The sequence below is a fragment of the Amblyomma mixtum genome, chromosome 5 (genome assembly GCF_055824585.1).
Source record: "Amblyomma mixtum isolate Tamu chromosome 5, ASM5582458v1, whole genome shotgun sequence".
In the NCBI taxonomy this organism is placed as follows: Eukaryota; Metazoa; Arthropoda; class Arachnida; order Ixodida; family Ixodidae; genus Amblyomma; species Amblyomma mixtum.
Window position 1 is genome coordinate 142141774 of NC_143016.1, and position 23037 is coordinate 142164810.

General features: G+C 44.8%; 1 protein-coding gene across 1 annotated transcript in view; it reads right to left on the reverse strand.

Moving 5' to 3' along the window:
• Window positions 1-625: 625 nt before the first annotated feature.
• LOC149343934 (arylsulfatase B-like) overlaps window positions 626-23037 on the reverse strand; it is a 57226-nt gene continuing 34814 nt past the window's right edge. Inside the window, exons 6-10 of the mRNA XM_089547103.1 lie at window positions 17250-17376; window positions 15571-15873; window positions 4761-5032; window positions 3867-4043; window positions 626-766 (exon numbers count right to left, since the gene is read on the reverse strand). Coding sequence (XP_089403229.1) covers window positions 626-766; window positions 3867-4043; window positions 4761-5032; window positions 15571-15873; window positions 17250-17376 — 1020 coding nt within the window. The remainder of the gene's footprint in view (window positions 767-3866; window positions 4044-4760; window positions 5033-15570; window positions 15874-17249; window positions 17377-23037) is intronic.

The window sequence follows — 23037 nt, forward strand, 5'->3', positions numbered from 1 at the left end:
AGTGAGACTGAATACAGAAGCATCAAGCATCACGAAGAAGCAGTGGTGGCATCTGAATCCGCATTCACGGCCGCATGCTCTTATTAGGAAACAAGTAAGATTATCGACATTACCACCCAGCTAAGCAATCCAATAACCAAATTGTCCTCCTTTTTCTGTGATCAGGTGTCATGGATCGATTAGTATTCTGTGCTTGGAAAGCTTTTACCTCGAGCTATTCTTCATATTATTGAAGAAGAATGGTTAGCTCGGGAGTTGGTCTGTGGTGTCTCTTTCTTTTGTGCTTTCGTCTGTTGTACGCTCTACCGCCCACAACGATCTTCTTTTCACGGTTGTGAATTTCAGGGAGTGCCTGTAGGGCTTTCTTTGTGCTCTACTGTTAATCTACGAAGCACAAGTAATAACAAATTTCGCTAATCATAGAATTGTTGTAGACGTTCTCAACTCATTTGGCTCCTACCCTTGGCTCTGCCAATCTTAGTTAGTGGGCCGGTGCGCCGTAAAGTTGTTTCTCACGGCTTTCAGTCACAGCGCCTCCTTCTACAAATAAAAAATAAACTTGTCTTGACTGGAGCGCCTTTACTGATCCACTTCGACTGAAGAGCCTATGTTTATTGCGCTCTGCTCATAGCGGAACATCGTCCTTCCAAGTCACCCACGCGCCTCCATGACGAGCCGGGAAGGAATCTGGGTCCTCGTTGAGGTTGCTGGGCTTGGCGGCGCTCATCTTCAAAGCTTCAAGGCGATCCTGCAGGCGCTTTACCACCTGCAAAAAGGGGCGAATTTAAAAGGCTTTATTTGGTGTATACATGCTTGCCTTTTCTTATTCAAGTTTTATGTCTCAATGTACAATATGTGTATATGCAACACACAGCAACTAACTCCGTAAGGAGGCGCGAGTGCCAAGTGGGATGGCGGCGGGAGCTCGATGCCTCCGCCAGCGTGTGTTGGTTCCCTGCTGAGGCGTTGTCTTTTCCTGTGCCCGGAAAGATGTCCATTATTCTAGCTTCCATATTTCCGCGAGGACTAAAACGCCATGCTGAAGACATAGTGCTTACTACAGCTGTGATCATTCTTATAGGGCTTTCACTTTTTCGACCGAAGAAAAGAATTTGTAATCAGGCATACAGCTTTGTGTTCGGTTTTTTGTCACCTGACTACTGATATGCACTTCAACAATTCTTGCGTCTTTTTTCGACACATTGGGTGATGAACGAATGATGGGCAGCATTTTAAGTACTTCTTCGAGGTCATGCTAGCATAAGCGCAATGATTGTATACTTAAGGCCTCCAAGCAATTGCAGAGATTTATTACCATTATCTTCGGAATTCCTGCCGCAAAATTTGTCATCAGAAATCACCTAACAGCAGTTGCAATAAAATGGGGACGCACAGTCGTTGTTGGACAAATTATAGACATTGAAAATTCTAAATTATAGCATTTTTTTCTTTTAAACAGCTTCCCGTTGGGCTTATATTACACATAAAAGATTTCCGACTTAAATACAGCTGTTTTGGCTGTTTCGGCGAGTTACGTACGCAGGACTGGTTGGTTTGACTGGAGGTTTTCGAGAACTCGCAGTTAAGATTTTAACTGCAAAATATCAGCTAACCGTTTATAAAGCGCGAGGAGTGTGCATGTCTCACTTACAGACAAATGGTAAAGCTGAACTCAGAATAACTCTAATAATTGAAATACATCAATTTCAAGCCGTTTTGACTAGTGATTTTGTAAAAAAATGGGTACACAGTTCTACCAGTGAGTTCATAAAAAGATTTCAGATCTACTATATATCCTTCCCTCAATCTTTTGGACGTATTAGGCAACTTGTATTAAAATTTTAATTGCTTACAGAAGTACTATTAAGGCAGTTTACTGAGGAGAAAACGGCCCAAAAGCTCAACAATGTTCAAATTTTTTATCACCAAAAATCGAGCAGTGCACCTTATTTGTAAAAACATACAGAACACTAAGTAGGCATGTTATCAAAACAGAAAAAAGAACACACAGAATGGCTTGTTTGATTGTATTCCGCATGCAGAAATATGGTGTGTAGATGCCTTGTTTGCCGGCACTTGAATCAAATGGGACACATTTATTTCGCTGCAGCACAAATCGTTTAACCAACCTGCTAGTTAGCCTGTCTTTGCTGAGGTCCGATACGCTACATCGCTTAAAATGCGACGCCGAAAAATGGGGTCTTCTACCTCAAAACGCCCATTTAAAGAAATTGCACAACTTAGGCAAAACACCCGCTACAAACAAACCATTCTAAAACAACTTCGTCGTTTCATTGAGCACCTGTAACGGCAGCCGGTCGTTCACCGCTGGCTAATGCCTTTAATAGGAGCATGTTACATATGCAACATCATTTAGAAGCAGATAAGCCTTCAAAAAGGCCCGATAAATGGGTGTACCCCAAGCAGACACTGTACCGGCTGGCAGTTTCTCCGAATAGCACAAAGGTTCTGTTCGAGTCGGACATGCTCCCGGGTACACTATATTTGCTCATAATGCAGCCATTGAAACAAAACAGTCTAGACAACTCTACACTAAAAGCACTTCTGCAACGGCAACATAAGCGAAAGAAAGCGAACCGCGCACCGTCATAGATTACCCGGCAGCAATATCGTCAGCCGAGTGCAGGGTCGCCTCCAGTTCTTCTCAAAACACGGGGTTGCGCTGTGTATAGTAACACGGCCCACACGTTCTCCGTTTCCTAACGACGAAAGTTCGGCAAAGCTATCGCTTATTCCGGTAATTTCCTACACGTTTTATTCAGCGTACACAACTTGGCATCGCTTCAGCTCAGCTGCGCAGAAACGCTATTCCGTCTACGTTTAAAATGAGAGCGGGAAGAGCGACTTTAAACACCGTTTACCGCGCAGGACTATGTGCATCTTGCATAGGTGAACATTACTTCTTCAACTACCCTCGCGACAAAGGCGATGCTTTGGAACGCACTGCGCAGATCCTTTGCAGATTCCAAGGTTCACAACACGAACCTCTCGCAGAGACCTTTCACAGAGTAACCACCCGTACTTCGATTTAAGTTCGCTTGACGAAGGCTAAGGTCTTGCTTTAATGCACTGAACAGCTGTCAACGTAGCCTGATGTGTTATCTTCTTTTCCGTGTGTTCTTTTTGGTGTAGTTCGAAAACCCTGCCCTTTCCGCCACATATTTCGCATTCTATCCGAGTGGAGCAAGCGAACTCATGTTATGAGGTTTAGGTGAAAGCAATTGATGAAGCATGTACTCGCATGGCTGAAAATGAAGGAAAAAAAGCTGTAATTTTAGGTAACAAAGCGCTGTTTAGCATCATAGACAGCGAATGTGCCAAAAACAATTTGCACAAAATTTTGAATAATATGCATATACAGCTTATATATAGCTCAAGCGAGGATAATCAAAGAAATAAAACATATTTCAAAACACCTTAGGCTAACACAGAAAGCAATCTTCAAAATATGAATGCAAATCAAAGCAAGTTGCAGTTTTATGTACTGAACCGAAAATAAAATTTTGCATACGGTGAAAAACGCTGGTATAAACATAACATTTTTGCCTGTTGGCACGAGGGCGAACGATCGAAAAAAATGGCTAGGCCAAATCGGTGAAATAAGATACGCGAACCCACTTAGTGTTTGAAACCCGCAATTATTGCGAGGGCATGAAACGTAGCACATTTCGAACGATAACGAGTTCGGTGGCCGTGTGAAATTTTACGCAAGTAGATAGTTTCGTCCAAAAACAGCACTCAAAGGCCAATGATTTGTACATTTGGAAGAGGCGGATCTCATACAGCGAGTCAAGTCTGATTTTGCGATATATTTTGATTATAAGATACCAGAATAAAGGACTCACCTCAGGATTTTCATCCGATATGTCGTGGTACTCGCACGGGTCCGCAATGATGTCATAAAGACAGGGCCCCGGCACGTCGCAGTGCTTCTTGGTGGAATTCTCACCGCATTTCACAGGCTCAGAGTAGGCGTCACCTTCTAAGCCACACTTGGGGCTCACACCACGGCTGAGGAGAACCTTTTTTTATTGAATGGGAGAAAGAGTACCACAATACGCGGTATTAATTACCACTGTTCATCAGTGACCATTACTTGAATTGCAACTTGTGCAGAGACAGGGTATAGTACAAGATTACCACAAAGCTCTACCAAAGATGCACGCTAAATAAAAAAAAAACGTGGAGTTTTTTTTTTGAGGAATCAAGCTTGTATACCTCATTACACTGGCCTTAATCTTCAACTAGCCCGATCTGGTGCCCACAGAAAGGCGTTTTATGCAGCCACCAGGGGCCCCAGGGTGCACCAATTCAATCCACAATGATGTGTCTTTTACCATAGCATTAACACTTTCTACCACCCAGGCGAGCTTTATATAAGCTGCAACAGATCATCTTTAAAGTTGAAATGATGCAATAGCCAATGCACATACCTTTTCGTTCATATCTACAGCTTCCATAATAGCTGAACTGAACTAAAAAAAATGGAACGAACGAACAAAAATGTTGCTCAATAACGTCTTGATTCATGGCTCTTTCACCCCTTGAGTTTTACATCTCCGCCACCTAGCGCCGCTGTCTCTCGATTGTTTCTCAAGTACGCTTTCCTGTAATGTCACCGCAAGCCAGCACTGCTAAACACCGCACATTAAAAAAAAAGCCGGTCCTCTGCGTGCAGCTTTCAGAAGGTATGAAGCTCTTTTCCTGCAAGTGACTTGTATTTTTACGTCGTTACAAACCTTGTAAGCCTGAGAATTGCGGCAGTCTTGACGTGCGTGTTCAGTCTCTTGTGCTGGAGGCTCTCGTGCACCCGGTATGTCGAGCCAGTCCGACACACCATACGGAAAGCGGCCAACGACAAGCTTATATCGGTCCTGGATTATAGCTGAATTGTTATCAACTTGGTTTAAGTTCAGGAGGACCTCGCTTCGGGGTGCAGCATTCCCGGGATTGAGCAGAGACTGGAAGTGGCTGACGCCGTCCATTCCAGCCAGCTGTGACAAGTTCCCACCTACGTGAATCATAATTCGTGGAAGCGGACGGTTACAGATTTGTACAGTCACCGGATAACAAAATCTGCTGATAGCTGCTCACGCGCAGCGGCAGGGTCAACATTTTGTTTTTTGCTATGTCATTCATCATCATCATCATTATGTGAACTACACCCACTGCAAAGTAACGCCCGCTGCCGTATCTTCGTAATTAACGCTGTCCCGAGCGAACCTCGGAATCCTAACCCACCAAACGCAGCCCCCGCTTTCGCTTGCCATGTCTAGGAATTCAGACCATCGACTTTTTGCATTCGTATGACATACCCTACCCAAGCTCATTTCTGTTCTTCAGGGGCAAACATGCCTCTTAAAGGTACACATCATTTTCCTTTCCACAACTCGCCGCGCTGATTACCATTTAAGTTCAACCGTACAGCCGGTAAGCTGCAGCTGTTACAGACTTTCTTCTTGAGAAATACTGGTAAGCTGCCGTTTATGATTTTTGAGTACCTGTCAAACGACCTCCACCGCATAGTTATTTTCCTAGTTAATTCACTGTCGCGATCCGGATGTACGGTTAATACTCGAATCTAATACAGATGTATGCCGTTACAACTTCTCACCCATTCAAGCGTATCTAAGCTTCTGCCCTCATCTGAAGCTATTGAATACTGCGTAAGTTTTCTGCATAATAACGCTCAAGCCCATCTTTCTGCTTGTTCTGTGTAGGTCCTTGATCATACATTCCAGTTTGTTCTCTGGGGTTGTTGTCAAGGCAATGTTGTTAGCGACTAGCAGAAAACCAAGGCATTTTATATCGTTTCTTACCCCAAATTCTTCATCATTCAGTTCTCTGAATGCATCCTGTAATTACGCGGTGAATAGCACCAGTGAATTCGCGTCTCTTTTTCTGACACCATTCATATTGAGACTGTATCGCCTCCTGTATGGAGGACTATGCTGGCTACAAAGCCGTCATAGATATTGTTTGCACTATGTTTAACGGTTTTTGAACACCATCGTTCTGTAGGTTGCATGATTACTAGTGTTTCCGCTAAGGTTTCCGGCACGTGTGGCTGTGCAGTTCTTGCCGTTTTTGTTTATATGTTGTGCCTAGCTGATTTTTTTTCTTATATCTTATCATATATTAGCTTATGTATGCGTCGCTCACACAATAAAATTCAGTTGAATTTTGTGTGTGTGTGTGTTTGTGTGTGCGTGCGTGCGTGCGTGAGTGTGTGTGTGTGTGTGTGTGTGTGTGTGTGTGTGTGTGTGTGTGTGTGTGTGTGTGTGTGTGTGTGTGTGTGTGTGTGTGTGTGTGTGTGTGTGTGTGTGTGTGTGTGTGTGTGTGTGTGTGTGTGTGTGTGTGTGTGTGTGTGTGTGTGTGTGTGTGTGTGTGTGTGTGTGTGTGTGTGTGTGTGTGTGTGTGTGTGTGTGTGTGTGTGTGTGTGTGTGTGTGTGTGTGTGTGTGTGTGTGTGTGTGTGTGTGTGTGTGTGTGTGTGTGTGTGTGTGTGTGTGTGTGTGTGTGTGTGTGTGTGTGTGTGTGTGTGTGTGTGTGTGTGTGTGTTGCCTCGTCCTGTCCGTTGTGTGCATAAAACATTTCCATAAAAAATTCTTTCTCGCTGCCTGTAAAGGTTATACATATAGCTTCTGGTTATAATTTCAGTATTTCTTTACGGACAGTGGGCCGATATGTGCGTAGTTTTTCAGATGCTCGGAGGCCCCTTCCTTATCTATTAGAAGCAGACAGAGGTTAATTTAAGTTGTCCTGTGTCGATGAGGCACCACGTTCTTATTAGAAAGGCCCCGCACTCACGGCAACGAGAGCTTCTATTAGAAAACACAAAACTACGACATACAGCTGTCCCCATCAGCGGCCAATTTCGTAAAGAACATGCGAGAAATGACAGCGATTTCTAGGCGCAGATGCCACATTCTAAGTCACGGCGCCATGCACCTAATAACAATGGCAAGGTGTACATGTCCCAAGTAACTTTATGAGCTTGAATCACGAGTTTAAATGCCATATACTGGCCGAAGAAATTGATTTAAAGCCACTTTTCCCTGCAATAAATGTGTGTTTCACTCCTTGATTGAGGTGCCAAAGAAAAGAAGCTGAGCGTCTTATATGCTTTTTTTCTGGCCATTGTCCGGTTCTCCTTGGATCAAGTACAGAATTTTTTGGCATAAATTTTTGATATTTCAAAACTGTAAGGTACTGTTTCACACAAGACCTACTGAACTACAGACCTGCACATATGGCACTGCTCCAGCGCGCATGTTCTAGTTCATGCCTTTTGCCGCTAGGGAAAGACACCTACGGGAAGCGTGGCGCCACATTATACCTGTTGAACAAGATGGCCTCCTCCATCATTTTATTTCAAAGAAGGCAGTTTCGTCGTTTGTCCACGTAATCATTAACATCCATTTATCTATGCTAGGCACGGTGGTGCTGACGAAAAGAAAGCGGATAAAAAGAAAGACGCTTTTTGTACTCATCCAGAGCGGAAAAACTCGTTATTGTGGATTTCTTTATCGTTGATGTTAAGATAGCAGAAGAAGACGAAAAAAATGTATTAAATATCTTGCGCAAATTGGCAAACGATGATGATGATGACAGCAGACGAACAGGTCAACCGAGCGCCCTCAACGGCCAATAAGCTAACGAAAATTGGCGCACGCTGCTCCATAGGACCCCGCCAAATGTGCAGGTCTGTAGTTCAGTAGGTCTTGGTTTCACAAACATTGAAGGTAATGGTTCGTTCATTCTATGTGTACCAATACCTTTCTTTTAAAGTTTGTCCTTCGCTTGGATCGAATAATTAAGACTAAGATACAAAAGCAATCAGGGACTTTTTTGACAACAGCAAACACGTTAATAGCAAAACTTGCAAGCCTGTTTCTCCTGAAGGATCCTTTCACAGGATATTAAACTTTTCTTAAGATTTCGGCACGCTCGAGGCCGTGGAGCATTCTGTATACACGAAGGCCACTTTCTCGAGCAAAATATCCCTTCAACAGATCTGCACTTACCTCATCCTCACCAGGTGCCTTCCCGCTTTGCGTTGGTTATAAAGCTAGCTTTCTTTGTGCTAACCGGCAGAATGTCTAACCCTTCCACACAAATTCATACGTCATTATCGTCTTCATTATTTCGGCTACTGTATAAAGGCGAGCAGAAATCCTCGACTGCCCTATTTATCTTATACATACTGTTAATGACAGTGTCGTGCTGTCTCTGAGGGAATACAACTGATTTTTTCGAATGTCTAGTTCTCTCTTGACTGCTTTTATGCTAAATATGTTGTTTAGATCACATTCTATTCGCCTATTCTCTTAATATTATGCATCCATATGCCAGCTATTTTGCACTTATTAATTTTTAGTTATGAAGGGCCGATTCTTTCTAGAGGCTTAGAGGTAATGATATTTTCGGGGTTCTTAATAAGATATTTCGTATACCCCGCTGTCGTCATCCACGGTTTAAAATTGGAGGAGACACGTAAGGCCGGCCTTAAGCGAAAGGCGCCATAGCGTAAATGGGTTAATCACCAAATGTGTTTGCGCTCAGCATATTAAAACGCCAATGTTCCTACTTGCCTATTTCGAAAGCAATAATTTTGTTTGTTTGAAGTTGTGCTACTCCCGTCCGGTACCTGAAGTCGTAGTATACTATGCCGCGTTTTTTTACGCAATATGTATCCGAGAAGTACAGAGACAAAATTGAAGCGTTCGTTCCATCAAAGGCAGGTTCCTGGCAGTTTCAATATGAATGCTTTTGGTTTGGTTTATGGGGGTTTAACGTCCCAAACCGACTCAGGCTATGAGGGACACCTTTAATGAAGCGCTCCGGAAATTTCTAAAACTGGGGTTCTGTAACGTGCACTGACATTGCACAGTACACGGGCCTGTACAATTTCGCCTCCATCGAAATTCGACCGTGATGCAAAGGAGATACTATATAATATGTATTTATTTTTTCTTTCGATTATGTTTTCTTGTTATTTTTTCAGGTCTCACAGCATAAAATGATAACCCATTAATTCAATATGCTGTTCGTCCTCTATATGCAATGTACCGGGGAGATAGGGTTGTGTTGAATCGAAAATAGTTCGGATTTTTTCTAAGCATTTATGGTGTAAATAAACATTAGATAAATGTAATTTGCGCAATAGGTCATTTCCTAATATATATTCATAGGTCTATGGAGGTACTCACATCACTCCTGACGTAGTGGTGCAGCGGATAAACGATGCGCCACTGCTCTGCGATGGTAGGTGCTCCAGCGGTAGTGCTACTCACCAATCTAGTGACTCTCCTGCCATCTAGGTTGCTCCTCAGGCCAGTTTTTCGCGGCTTTTTTTCTCGCTGCTAACGGCGCCGACAACAACACCGGAATTTCTGCGACACTGGCTCCGGAATGGTATAACGTTAAAATTGAATATCTGTTGTGAGCGATATCCTGAACTACTCTACTTTCTATCTTGCCGATAAGTCATTCATGGACATTTTATATACTGTTGTCTTCTCTCTTTATCCTTAGCCTAATTCCAGACCCTACCCTTTTTGTGGTCACTGCAGCTCACCTTACAGTACCTCCTGACGGAGGTACACTTACGGTGCATGCACTCAGAATTCGCGCCGAGCACGGTCTTTTTCATATTTAGCCAGGAGGTGCCGGCTCTTCCGCGTTCACTTACGGGTTTTCCATTTCCAAGAGGAGATATTCATGATCCGCTAATTATGGCGTTTTGTTAGTTCTACTAATAGCTCCCTACTTTTATTCCGACATCTTATGCCCTATCTACCTACTTGCCGGTCCTCTTGCCTGCATGTTACGTACCTAGTGATTGAAGTTGCCGCTCACTACAGCGTACTCCATATCACTATACTCATTCCCAATTCCGTGTTTCCGTACAACACTTAGACTATTTGTACCTCCTACTAAGCTCAATTACGATAATTGCCGCCCTCTCGTTGACGCCGTAGAATTTGTTAGGTTGAGAGCTTTATCCTCATTGATCTGGAAGGCCACGGTGCTCCTCGTCTGTCCGCTGACACAATATAATATACGCGCTCGCCCTTTAACGCTCCATTTCCTTTGACCTCCTAACTTAGTCCAGTGCTTTGATATCATATTTAACGCCAGCTAATTCTTTAGCAGCACTAATAGCTAGTACTAGGAGGATCAGGAGGGCTATTATTCGTCCTATACTCTATCTTCTGCGCTTTCTACACTTACCGTAAGAAAAATACACATTTTTTGCCCACGCCGGTTGGTACGCCCGCAACAGCAGAATCATGGCACAGTTAGGTAAGGAAACTCTCCATTAGGGATAATATGTCATCTATTAATAAACCGAGTTTAAACAGAACAGCTCAGCGACTGTGGATACAGCAACTCGCTTGTTTGTGAATCGTCAAGGTTAGATCGACGGCACTGCTATGTTTTAACTTCTGAGTGCGTGGAGGATGATAAAGTTTCATGAAATTAAGAAGACGAGTGTACGCGTGGCTGGCAGGCAAGGTGTTTGCAGCACGGACAACGGACTGTGTCCTGTAGCCTAGAACACGACACTTAGCCTGGAATGGGCTTCGTGCTCACTTATGCCCTCTGGGCCCGTTCAACGTTCCACTTGATCATAGGAAGCTCATTCACTGCTGCCTAGAAACAGAAGGCTTTAAACACACCTTTCGACGTCGCAGACGGTTTGCAAAGGCATCTCTTTCGAGGGGGCACTTTTTCAGCACTACGGCTCTTTCTACAAATGCGTATTGTATGGAACCTGTAGCGCCAATAAGGATGCGCTGCGATTGTATGTATCACAACCAAAAGCGTGTGATTACCACGTGGGGCTCACTAAAAAATGACAATATTATGAGCTACGACTGGTGCATGCATGACTAAGAACATCCTTCGCTTCTATCTGCCTGACACAGCCTTGCTAAAGAGGCGTACGTCTAGGGCGGCTTCAAAAAAAGCGACACGCGGTTATACCGCCAGACATAATTTTCCAGGCACAGTAATGAAAGCGCACACTTTACGTTATCACCATCCAATGTTCTCCTGGCGCCGAGCACACCGTGCAAGTTTAGCGCTACGAACAGCATAGAAACCTCCCTTACAAAAGGGACGCGACAGCAGACAATATTCTCATCATCGACCTTATGGCGCAGAAATTCCCATAGCATATCCATCCTTGCACATATCACTGATATTTGATTCTGTCGAATTATCAGTATTTCAAGCCCGGCGAAACCTGACCATTAAAAAGACATAGCACTGATATTTGATTCTTTCGAATTATCAGGAGTAATTCAAGCCCTGCGAAACCAGACCTTGGAAAAAACATTGCGAAAATCCTATAAATTGTCTACGGACTGCACATAACGTCCACATTTCTCCAGAGGGACAGTGATATCAAGTGCGGATAATGGTCAGAATAGAAAATCACTCCGCCCCTGTTGCCTGGATATTTACATATTTACAGTATGTCTGAACATTGTAGCACTGGCAGACGAGGGACGAAGGAAGGATGAGACACACAGGGCGCTGAACTAACAACTGTAATAAAAAAGAAGGGTCATCCGTATGTTTTATCCTGTACCCAAAAAGCCAGTGATTTCAAGGCACCTGCGCAAACAGGAGAAATAGGGGAAGCGCACAGGCGGATATTGAACCCAAATACACAGAATCAAAAAAATTAGGCAGTGGCTTAGCTCTGATTAAGCCTGGATATACAAGCGAAAGGATGCAGTTATGCTTGGTTTGACGTCATGGCTGTCGCAGTTCGCGTACAATGCGCTAGGAGCACCACGATAACGGTAGAGGCGTTCGTCCGTCCACAAACTGCCTGTGCGGAGGCGGAGGAGGAGACGGTAATCGGCGCGGTTAAAATTGAGGGAGCACTTTGGCTCTTTTGAATGCTGCAAGGCGGAAGCGTTGCATGGCGCACTGTTTTGTTATCTTCTATATTTTATTGTTTTAATTTTGTTTATTTTCTTATTTTTATTGTTTTTTATTATTTCAGTTTTCATATTTTCTTTATTTATTTATTTATTTACACTCAAGGCCTAGGAGGCGTTACAGAGGGGGTGGGTACAGGGGTTGAACAAAATTCCAACAAAACAATTTGAAAAAAAAGAGATAAAGCACGCGTCCGCGAACTCCTGCTTGGGCAGCACTGCTGCCTGCAGTAATTGCAAATAAATAAATACTGAAACATAAGTTTCAGGGCTTAAGAAAAGAAACAAATTGAATTTTTATTTTCCCTCATGTACTTTTTTTCATTTTTCGTACTTTATTTCTTCATTGCATTTTAATATTTGTTCATTTCTTACTGTTATTGTTTTTATTAATCTTCCTTTACCTACTTTTATTGATTTTTTATTTTTTATTTTTACTTTTCCAATCCTTTTATTTTATTTATAAAACCTATGCATTCACTATATGCGCCATTAATCATGCTCGAACTTTGAGCCTTCGTCGCGGAGTGGTAGCGTCTCCGGTTCAAGTGCAGTAGGCCCTGGTTCGATTCCCAGCCTCGACGTAATTTTTTTTAAGTACTGAGGAGTTGGCGGCGACGGCTGCGGCCACATGCGCTGTGCGTGACGTCACTGGGTTTCGCGCATGCGCAGAAGTGGCAAATCTGGGCTCCGGCTCACGCGAAGCTTTGTGTTGACTAGCCTATTGAAAAAACGCAAGAGCGATTGCCAACCTGCTAAGAGGGCAGGTTTCATCAACAAGCAACAAGACGTATGCGTCAGCGCACCGTCTATAGTCTTGTGGGAAAAGGAGCGTGCGTTTCTTTCGAGGACACTGATTTTTTGGCGCCTTGGTTCCATACGCGGCTCTTTTTCACACCCCAGCCTATTCGCCGCTTCGGTTTAAATATTCTGGGGACGCTACTTCTGTTCTTTTATTCCAGTTTTCATCCCTTCCAGCTTTAGCCATCGTTGTTCTTTTAGCTCGGCTTTTTGGTTAGGCCTCATCCCCACTTTTCGTGTGTGTTCATTGATGGCTTACATCGCATCTGTTAGGGCCGTGTTTGTTCGGTTGGCTTTTATCGCTTGCTTTTAGGTTGTCAGTTCTTCCCCCATTACAACCACACTTTCACTTCTTTCTCTTTATATCCGTCTTCACACCGTCTTCCGAGGTTTTAATGTCTTTCGCGTCATTGCCTTTTGTAGTTTGTTGCTTTTATCTTGGTATCTCTGTCATTACCAAGCTTCACGGGACTGCCAGCGCGTGTAGATTTTTTTTTCGCAGAAAGAGGACTGGCATGCTCGACCGAGAAATCGGAACTGCTGAGAGTCTGGAGAGGCAAGCAAAACCGGACCGTCCCAACCAACGAGGACCTAAAACTCAACGTCTACCTACAAGGGACACCCATACCCGAAAAGACAACCATAAGAATTTTGGGCATGCGGGTTCAATCCAACCAGCGCAGTACTCACACTTTTACATTACTGAAAGCAGCAACGCTACAAGTCGCACGCATGACCACCCGCATCACCAAAAGGCGACATGGCATGCGTGAAGAGGACACATTAAAACTAGTAAGAAGCCTAGTAGTTAGTCGAATCACGTACAGCCTACCCTACCAGTGCCTCAACAAGAACGAAATACAACAAGCGGATGACCTGCTACGCAAAGCGTATAAGACAGCGCTCCGACTACCACGCTACACGTCTACAGAAAAACTCATGGCCCTGGGATTACATAACACCTTTGAGGAACTACGAGAGGCGCAGCTTGAGTCGCAAAAACTCAGGCTGTTGCAAACAACGACTGGAAGAGCGCTCCTGCAGAGGCTCGGATACCGCGAGCAGATGCGAGAAATGTCGAGGACAGCAACGATCCCCGACGAGCTTCGCAAGACCCTCAAGGTAGCTCCGATACCAAAAAAACATGGATCCCAACCTCCATCGAGGCAGAAGAGAAGCGAGGGCCGAATTCATTGAGAAAACATACACTCCTCAAGCCACGACCGTGTGTACAGACGCGTCTTGGAGAGGAGGAGATACCAAAATCGCTGTAGCGGCGGTGGTCGATTCGTCTTTACGCGAAATGACCAGCGCGTCTCTCCGAGGCTGCACAGCTGCAGAGTCCGAGGGAGTAGCCGTCGCTCTAGCGGTGGCGGAGGGCTATAGAACCGGGCGGTCACTAACAATTCTCACGGACTCTCAAACAGCCTGCCGAAATTACATGAATGGCAGGATAGGTCGTCACGCACTCCGTATACTCCTCGCAGCGAGCGACAGAATTAAAAACCAGGAAGAACAAAACGACAAGATCCCACACAAAATTGTGTGGGTACCGGGGCACACGGGGGTGGCAGGGAACGAAGAGGCCGACAGGATAGCTCGAGGATACATTACTTTCCGAGCATCCGACGAGACCGCGGAACTCGCGCCAGCACCCAGGGAATATTCGGCCATACTACAAAACTATAGAAGCAGAAGAATGCGATATCCCCCACCGCACATATCTCTCAGCAGAGAGGAAGCTGTCACTTGGAGACAATTACAAACAGGCTCTTTCCCAAACCTACATATACTAAACAAAATGCACCCTACGATATACACGGACAAATGTCCCTGGTGCGACGAAAAACGTACTCTATACCACATCAAATGGGCCTGCCAAAAGATACACGTGGTCCCCAAAATACAAAACCCGAGTGCGGAGCAGTGGGAGACTCTGCTGTCCAGCGACCGTTGTGAAGACCAACAAGGTCTGGTACAGCGAGCTCAACGAGCGGCAGTGGCCAGCGGAGCCCTGGACTGAGGGCAACCGACCACTGATTAGAGGCGGACGACTTCGGCAGAGAAGGCTCCTGGGGGTAGAACCAAGACGTCTCTGAAGATGCCCCAAACCGCAGGAAAAACCATTAGTGTAAATAAAGTTTTCCCTTCCCTTCCAAGTGTTGTTGTTTTATTTTGTTATCTCTGTCATCACAAAGCTTCACTGTACTACCGGCGCATGCAGATATATTTTTAACGAAGTGTTGTTAATATGCAATTCACCCTTTCCCCTTCACTACCGCCCTTTTGTTTTTGTGTCCTCCAGTGCGTATCTGATACCTTGCCGACCAAAATGGTTCAATCCCTCTTGGGCTTTTTGCTTCTGTGTATGGTGGGCTCAATACGCGGCTGCGCGCGTCCCCTCTTTCTTCTGTTTTTTATTGCTTTTTGCATTGATTTCCGCATGTGCCCTAGAATCACTGGCTTCTTGTGTACTGTATAAAACGTGCGGATCACCCTCCTTTGATATTAAAGTTGTTAGTCCAGCGCGCCCTGTGTGCCACGTCCTTCCTTCGTCCCTTGTCTGCCAGCGCTACCATGTTCAGAATGTCAAACCAACTTGCCCAGCATCGCATCCTACAATATGTGTTCCTTGCGTTTCACTCAAAATACCGGCTAGCTATTACAGCTACAGCGGCCTTCATAATTCCATGCATTTTCAGTCAAATTTAAATGAGACAAAAACCGCTGATCTAACACCCAGTGATCAAAGCAGAAGAAGATAAAGACCAGTGCATATGATCAACTTACCACCCATGTCGTAAAGCGTAGGCACCCAGTCAGCAGCGTGGAATAAGTGGTCGTATTCGGATCCGGCGCCAGTCCAAAGTTTTTTTGAGCTCCATATGAATCCGGGAACGCGCACGCCGCCTTCCCAGAGTGTGAACTTTTCACCCCTCAAGGGCCAAGACGATGCAGCGTATGCGCCACCATAGGCTGTAGTGGCGGCACCGTTGTCAGAGGAGAAAATGAAAAATGTGTCGTCCAGGATCCCTCGTTCTTGCAATGCGGCGAAAATTTCCCCCACAGACTCGTCAAGCGCGGACACCATACCTGCAACAAATATTCAAAAGTTACCAATAGAGCGCGGCCTTCGCATTTAATCGCGTGTCAAATATTGAGGTTATTTTGACACTTCATACGTGAACCTCGGATCGTTTTCCAAAGGTGACACCGCGAAATTATACCATTCTGGCATATTTGAAGATGAGGTGTCTACTTACATTACCATGAAAAACTTGCTAGTTATTTTAAAAGTAGCATCTACATCTGTACGATGTTATCGCCTTTGCTAAAACTCACCATACAGCGCCGTTTCCATGTCAGCCGTATAGTGGGGTCCTTAGGCTTTGAAAGTCCGGAATGTCTTTAAAGGTAAGGACAAGGATTTTCCTATTTTGCCGCATTTAAACCTCAAGGGGTGCCATAAGGGCTTCCCTACAGGGCTAAGGAGTAAACTCCGTTGCCTGGTTGTTTTTTACAAAGGCTGTACTTCCGTGATGAGGGCTAAGCTACCCCGTCGAAACGTTGTAATCATGATTAATCTAGCCATTCAAGATAAAATGAATGCACTGAAGAAACATTCACTTCACTTTCGTTGCTTTTGTCACGTATTAGTTCTTTTATCTAAACTATTAACTCAATAAAATTCGCAACACCAGACTCGTTCGGCTATAAACGCTGTTTTTTAAGGAATATGGCCATGCACGGAAAGGACAGCCTCAGCTGCCAGGCATGGTGCTTGTTCTTTGCTCCGGGAAAATTTCGGGACATTTCAGGACCTGCGTGCTAGATCTGTTCCCATCATGCAACGGAGATCTTGCGATTGCTTATTTCCGGTCATGCTTGTTTTAATTATATCAGCGTGAAATTTTCCCATTAGCAAATGTTTTGGAACATAAAACCTTCCAGATTGTTAATAATATCGAGGCAGCGTCGACTGTTCGACGCCGGTGGCTGGAAGACGAAGGAGAGGAGAAAAAATGCGATGGCAAGGGCAAGAACACAATTCCTGCTGCTTGATTGTCTTCTTCAAGGTTGCTGGGATTAGTGCGAAGGAACCCCTGTTTATCATAGGCTGCTATGCATCGGAAACTAAAGAACCTGCGACCAAGTGTTTTGTCCCCTGCATATAGTGCAAGTGAGGTCTGAAAAGAGCACGGTACGTAATGCGACGACAAAATAAATCATGATTGTCGAGAGCGATTGCGGGGATTTGGAGAGGAGGCAAGTGTGGCAGGAGGCGGTAAAAAGTCAAGTGGATTGAGCAGGTTATGCACTTTACAGGCATAAGGTGGTAGTAACTGGCACAGGACATGTTTAATTGAATATACATGGCAAGGGCCTTTCTCTTGCATTTCGCAACTTAGTATAGGTGACGATGATGATGAATGACCCCAAAATAAATTTGCCCTTGAATGATTACGTACCTGCATAAGGGGTGCGGTTTCGGTGGCCAATATAGTCGTAACCTTTTAAGTACCGAACCGGCACCTGAAAAGGGTCTTGGTAGAGGGCGTAGTGTGGAGCGAGGTGTGAAACATACAGGAACATCGGCTGCGGAGGTAATCAATGCTCTGCGTCAGCCGCATGCAGTTATAGGCATCAGTATTGAACTCCTTTTCAAACACTGAATGTTATGCAAGTGTAAGAACAGCAACTTCGAGCTACTGAGTCCTTTTTGGCGAGAAATATCACGCGCTATAAAACTATTAAAAGGCGATAATTCTGCTTGAAACCTATATCAAAAAAACCTATTGATAGAAAGTCCTGAGGTACTTAGAGAAATACTTGCAAGAAGAGCACTCAGAAGTACTCGCAAGAGGGTATTCACGACACTGGAGATGTTTAGACGTGCTCGTGCGTCTTTTTATTAGGTTCGCAAAAGTAGTCGCTAGCAGTCTCGTTTGGTTATTTACTTATTTCAGAGCACCCCAAGCGCCCAGCAAAGCGGTACATAAAGAAGAGGGGGTATGATGAAGAAACAGGATCATAGGAAACAACAAAGAAGAACAAATGGACCACAGCATTTTTCTTTCAAAGAAAAAAATTAACAGTAGGACATATCTATGCAGACAAAAATTTAAAATATTACATGGAATACGGGATCAAACGATATTAGATTGAGCACTAAGCAGCAACGAGCAAAAGAAAACAAATTAAAGGATCACAAAATATTGACAGGCGTGAAGGGTGCAAATAAAATATAATAATGAAGACTGAAAATGCAGGAAATTTGGCAATCACACGATGGTGTATGGAAAAGAATTCTGTTCGTTTATGGCCAGAACGTGAGGGGACTTTTGATATATTTTGTTTGCGCTAACACTAGACAGAGCTTATCTGCATGATAAAGTCGTTATGAAACAGGGGGGGGGGGCAGTCTGATATTCATTTCAGGAGAGGATACACTAGGCAGAGCTGATGTCCATGATCAAGGCGTCATGAAACGGGGGGGGCGGGGTCGGTCTGATATTTACTTGAGGAAAGGATAGATTACTAAGGCAAAAAATATGAAACAATGGTAAAATAATAAGCGAGCATGTTTCCTGCCTGTTGCCAGTGTTTTAGCGGTCTAGAGAATACTACAATGCAGGTACGCTTTTATGACGTCAGTAGGATGAGGTAATAAACTTTGTTCATTTGTTTTGGAACGACTTAAGAAGATTACTAAGATTGTCCTGGTGACGGCGCCATATCAGTGAAGCGTATGCAAGTGATGTTGTCATAAGATTTGTGTATGCGTGATGTAAAATATCTTTGTTAACAAGCGCCAAGGACCCTATCAGGGTGACCATGTTTCCTAAATGATTTGTTATGTGCTCTGTGCGCTTGTCCCAGGATACATTCGAATGCAGATACACGCCCAGGTAGTCTACACTGCTTTAATTGGTTAATTATTGACTCTATCCAGACTGAGGGGTGGTTCGACTCTGGTTGAAAATCTTGAATATTTAGTTTTACTGACAATACTCTGCATGTGCCATATCCGACACCATTCAATTAGTCAGCTCGAATTTAAGAATATGCGCGTCATTGGATTAACTATTTTCCTTTAAATTACACAATTATCTGCAAAACCTTTGAGATGACACTTAAGCTCCTGCCCGAAGGGTACGACGCTATATCCTTAATCGGTGAATTCTCATATGAACAGAATTGGTCATTCGATAATTTACATTCATAGATATCCCTGGGAGTCCTCGTACCCTTCCTGGCGCAGTGGTGCAGCGGTTAAGCGATGCGCCACTGTCCTGTGATGGCAGCTGCCACCACCGGTGACCCTTGTGCGACCCAGGTTGATCTCCCCGTCGATTGCTGTTAATTGCTTTCCAGCTAATTCCTGTTAATCCTTAATTGAAATGGTTTGGTTTGGTTTATGGGGTTTAACGTCCCAAAGCGACTAAGGCTTTGAGAGACGCCGTAGTGGAGGGCTCCGGAAATTTCGACCACCTGGGGTTCTTTAACGTGCACTGACATCGCACAGTACACGGGCCTCTAGAATTTCTCCTCCAAAGAAATTCCAGCCGCCGCGGCCGGGATCGAACCCGCGTCTTTTGGGTCAGCAGCCGAGCACAATAACCGCTGAGCCACCGCGGCGGCTTAATTGAAATGCCCTTCGGACTCGCTGGGCAGTTTGCTCACAAGCCGGTGAGCAGATTGCGAAGAAGCCGTAAGGTCTCGCGACCTAAGGGCCCACTCGCCTCCTAGGTTGCTTTTGTGGATATTTTTCTTGGATCTTCCTTGTCACGAGCTCCTTAAACCTGTCGCTTCAAGAAACTTATTAGTAAAGCTATGTTAGTGACTACATACAGGGCTGAGTAAAAAAAAAATTCAGGGGGCACTTTGGCTCTCCAAAGTGCTGCAAGGCGAAAGCGTTTCCTTGTGGACAGTTTGTTTATTTCTTATTTTTTTATTTTCATATATATATATATATATATTATATATATTCTGTTCTTTATTTTATTTTTGTTTCTGTTCTTCTGTTTATTTTTCTTATTTCTTTCATTTTATTTACGAAACCCATGCATTCACTACATGCGCTTTTATTAATGCTCAAACCCTGAGCCTTCGTGGCGGCGTGGTAGCGTCTCCGCTTCAAATACCCAAGGCCCTGGTTCGGTTCCCAGCCTCGACAAAGTTTATTTTTTAAGTAGTGACGCCGGAACGCGGACACACTTGCTAACATTCCTTGGTCACGACTGTATTGGGCCTTTCGCTTTAAAAATTGAAGGGCCAAGCAGAGAGACCGTTGTGGAACATCTTAGGTTACTGTGACGCGGTCTGAAATGCACTGGTCAAGTTTTGCTGCCTCACAACGATTGGTTAGAAGCTGCTCAGTCATAAGTTGTTTAATTCAAAGCTCGATTTTGCAAGTATTTAATAGCAAACTCTTCCGTGGCATACGTTCAAAAGCTTTACAAACTCTAGAAATATTCATCGCTGCCATCCGACATGCGTAAGGCGGTTCTGTTACAGCCAGTAGTGCTGCATAAAACTTCGGACTAATCCCGTGCTATTTTTGGGTTACTTCATAATTTTTAGGAACTAAAGAACCGGTCTTTAGTATGTAGCACAAAAGTTAGAAGAACACATTTGAGGCAAACATACGTGAGAAAATAATCAGAGGCCACCTAGCATCAAAATGTTTAACTCGAAAAGCTTATACATGTAACTGTGTTGGCTTCTAAGTTGATATAAAAGATATTTCTGCGGCTGCGGTCACAAACGAAAGGCAACCATTTTTCACACATCCGTGAAGCTTCTGCTTAGCCGTTGCTCTCTTCAGTGGTCCAGATTATAAGCGTACCTTCCTTCCGGCAAAGTGTAGTCGCCGTATCTACATACCACATCTGAATACTGCCTGGGCGGTGCCTCCTGCGACTACACGGATTACCGCCGTTCTCTACGAAAGCCTTCATCTGCAAGGGCCTATCTTCGCAAATGCAGCCGTATTTTTAAAATTTCACCAGCGCTGCGACTAGGAACAAGAAACAGAGAAGGAAGACAAGGACAAGCGCTGTTTCTTGTTCCTAGTCGCAGCGCTGGTGAAATTTTAAAGATGTACCAACTAGCTCAAACCACCATTTTGCTCAAATGCAGCCGGTATCATAAAAAAACAAGCTTCACACATCCTTCAGATTGGCGATATTGGTATCTTTTTAGAAACTTAGTGTGCTTATACATGTGTTTAACTTCAGCTTTTGCTGCTGCCCCTGCTTTCCCATCAAGTTTTGTATATTTGCTTGCTAATTGATTGAATTTCAATGATTTACTCACAGCGTCGAATGCCGCCGTGGTGGCTCAATGGTTATGGTGCTCGACTGGTGTCCCGGAAAACGCGGGTTAAATTCAGCCGCGGGTGTCGCATACTGGTGGAGAATATATACTTCAGAGCAGCCTACTGTGTTATCCTGTGTCTGTGTGTTTCTCGACTGTGTCCGGTCCCTGCGCACTGTTTTAAGTAGAAAAATGAACCAACTGGCCCCGCTACTTCCCATGATACTGTGTTATGTCAGGGCAGGGTAAAGAAATCCACGTGATCAAAAGTTTTGAGCCCTCCACTGCGGGGTCCCTCACAGCCAGAGTCTCTTATTTTATTACGTTTGTTGCATACCGAAAGCTCTGAAGCCCCATTTTCTCTCCCCAAACAATGCAGTCCACAAGGGCTGTTCTCTACCCTGTCCTACTTAATGCAGCCCTAGCCCCACTGGTCAAACAACACACAAACATACCTTACCGTCCACGCAAAAATATACGCTGACGGCATCGTTTTATAGTCCAATGAAGGCTCCATAGGGGAAGCGCAAGGCTACGTTTTTACATAGGCCCGCCAGGATGGGAGTAACCTGGACCAATAATATTTTGTCTAATCCGTGCCAGCGTACAGCTCACTCGAGGTTGGCCTGCGGATGATGCATCATGACAGACACAAAATCTCAGGTCGCAACTGTGATGGTACGAAAAGCAGGAGCATGTCTTTGTTGTTGACAAAGTTTCGCTTGTAGTGAACACCAGATCGTAAAGTGAAGGTGTGGAGCCCTCGAAGAAAAACATGCGGAATGTGAGATTCGATGCTTCGAGGTAATCGATGAGGGGCGCGAACTCAGAGTCTGCCTTCTGAAGCTGCGCCATTTGGGTGGTACTCAGAGCGCACAGGAAAAGGAAATAATCGGTGGCTTTTCGGTATCAATTGGTATAGGCGCGCGCGACAGACAGTCCGCATTTTGATGCTTACGGCCCAATTTGTAAACTACTGTTAAGTCGTATTTTTGCAAGCGTAAGCTCCATCTAGCCAAGCATAGTGAGGAGTCTTTGAGACCCGCCAGCCAGCTAAAGGAGTGGTAGTCGCTTACCACACGGACGGGTTGGCCGTATAGGTATGGTCGGAACTTGCTGCTGGCCGATATTGCTGAGAGACGTTCTTTCTCCGTCGTAGAATAGTTGGTCTCGGAGCGCGTAAGTGTTCGACTGCCAAAACTGATCACCCGTCCTGCGCCGTCTTGCCGCTGGATGAGTACCGCACCAAGGGCAACATTGCTGGCATCAGTGCGGATGTCCGGGGCCAGCGTGCTCGTCGAAATAGCCTAGTATCGGAGTATTTTGTAGAAGGCTGCGAAGCTCGACAAATGCAGCTTCTTCGTCAGATCCCCACAGGAAGGGCGTGTTGTCGCGGGTCAGTGTGTTTAACGGTTCAGCGATTCTCGAGAAATCTTGAATAAAGCGCCTATAAGGAGCACAGGCCCAAAATCCGGCGAACGGCCTTCTTGTCAGTTGGCCGTAGAAAACCTGAGATGGCAGCGGTCTTTTCAGGGTCCGGGTGAACACCTTGTGTGCTGACAACGTGACCAAGAAAGCGAAGTCCCTCAAAGCCAAAACTGCATTTCTTGGTTTTGATGGTGAGTTGTGTCGATTTGAGCGCTTGTAGCACAATGCGCAACCGCTCCAAGTGTTGGTCAAATGTGGTCGAAAATCTTACGACATCATCCGGGTACACTAGGAAGGACTGCGACTTCAAGCCGGAGAGAACGGTGTCCATCGAGCATTGGAACGCGGCCCGTGCTGAGCACAGAACAAATGCGAGCACTTTAAACTCATAGAGGCCGTCGGGCATCTGGAAAGCAGTCTTCTCCCGGTCTCTCTCATCCACATCGATTTGCCTAATAATTGTAATGACAAGAAGTATCGGGCGTTCCGCAATCGGTCGAGCGCGTCATC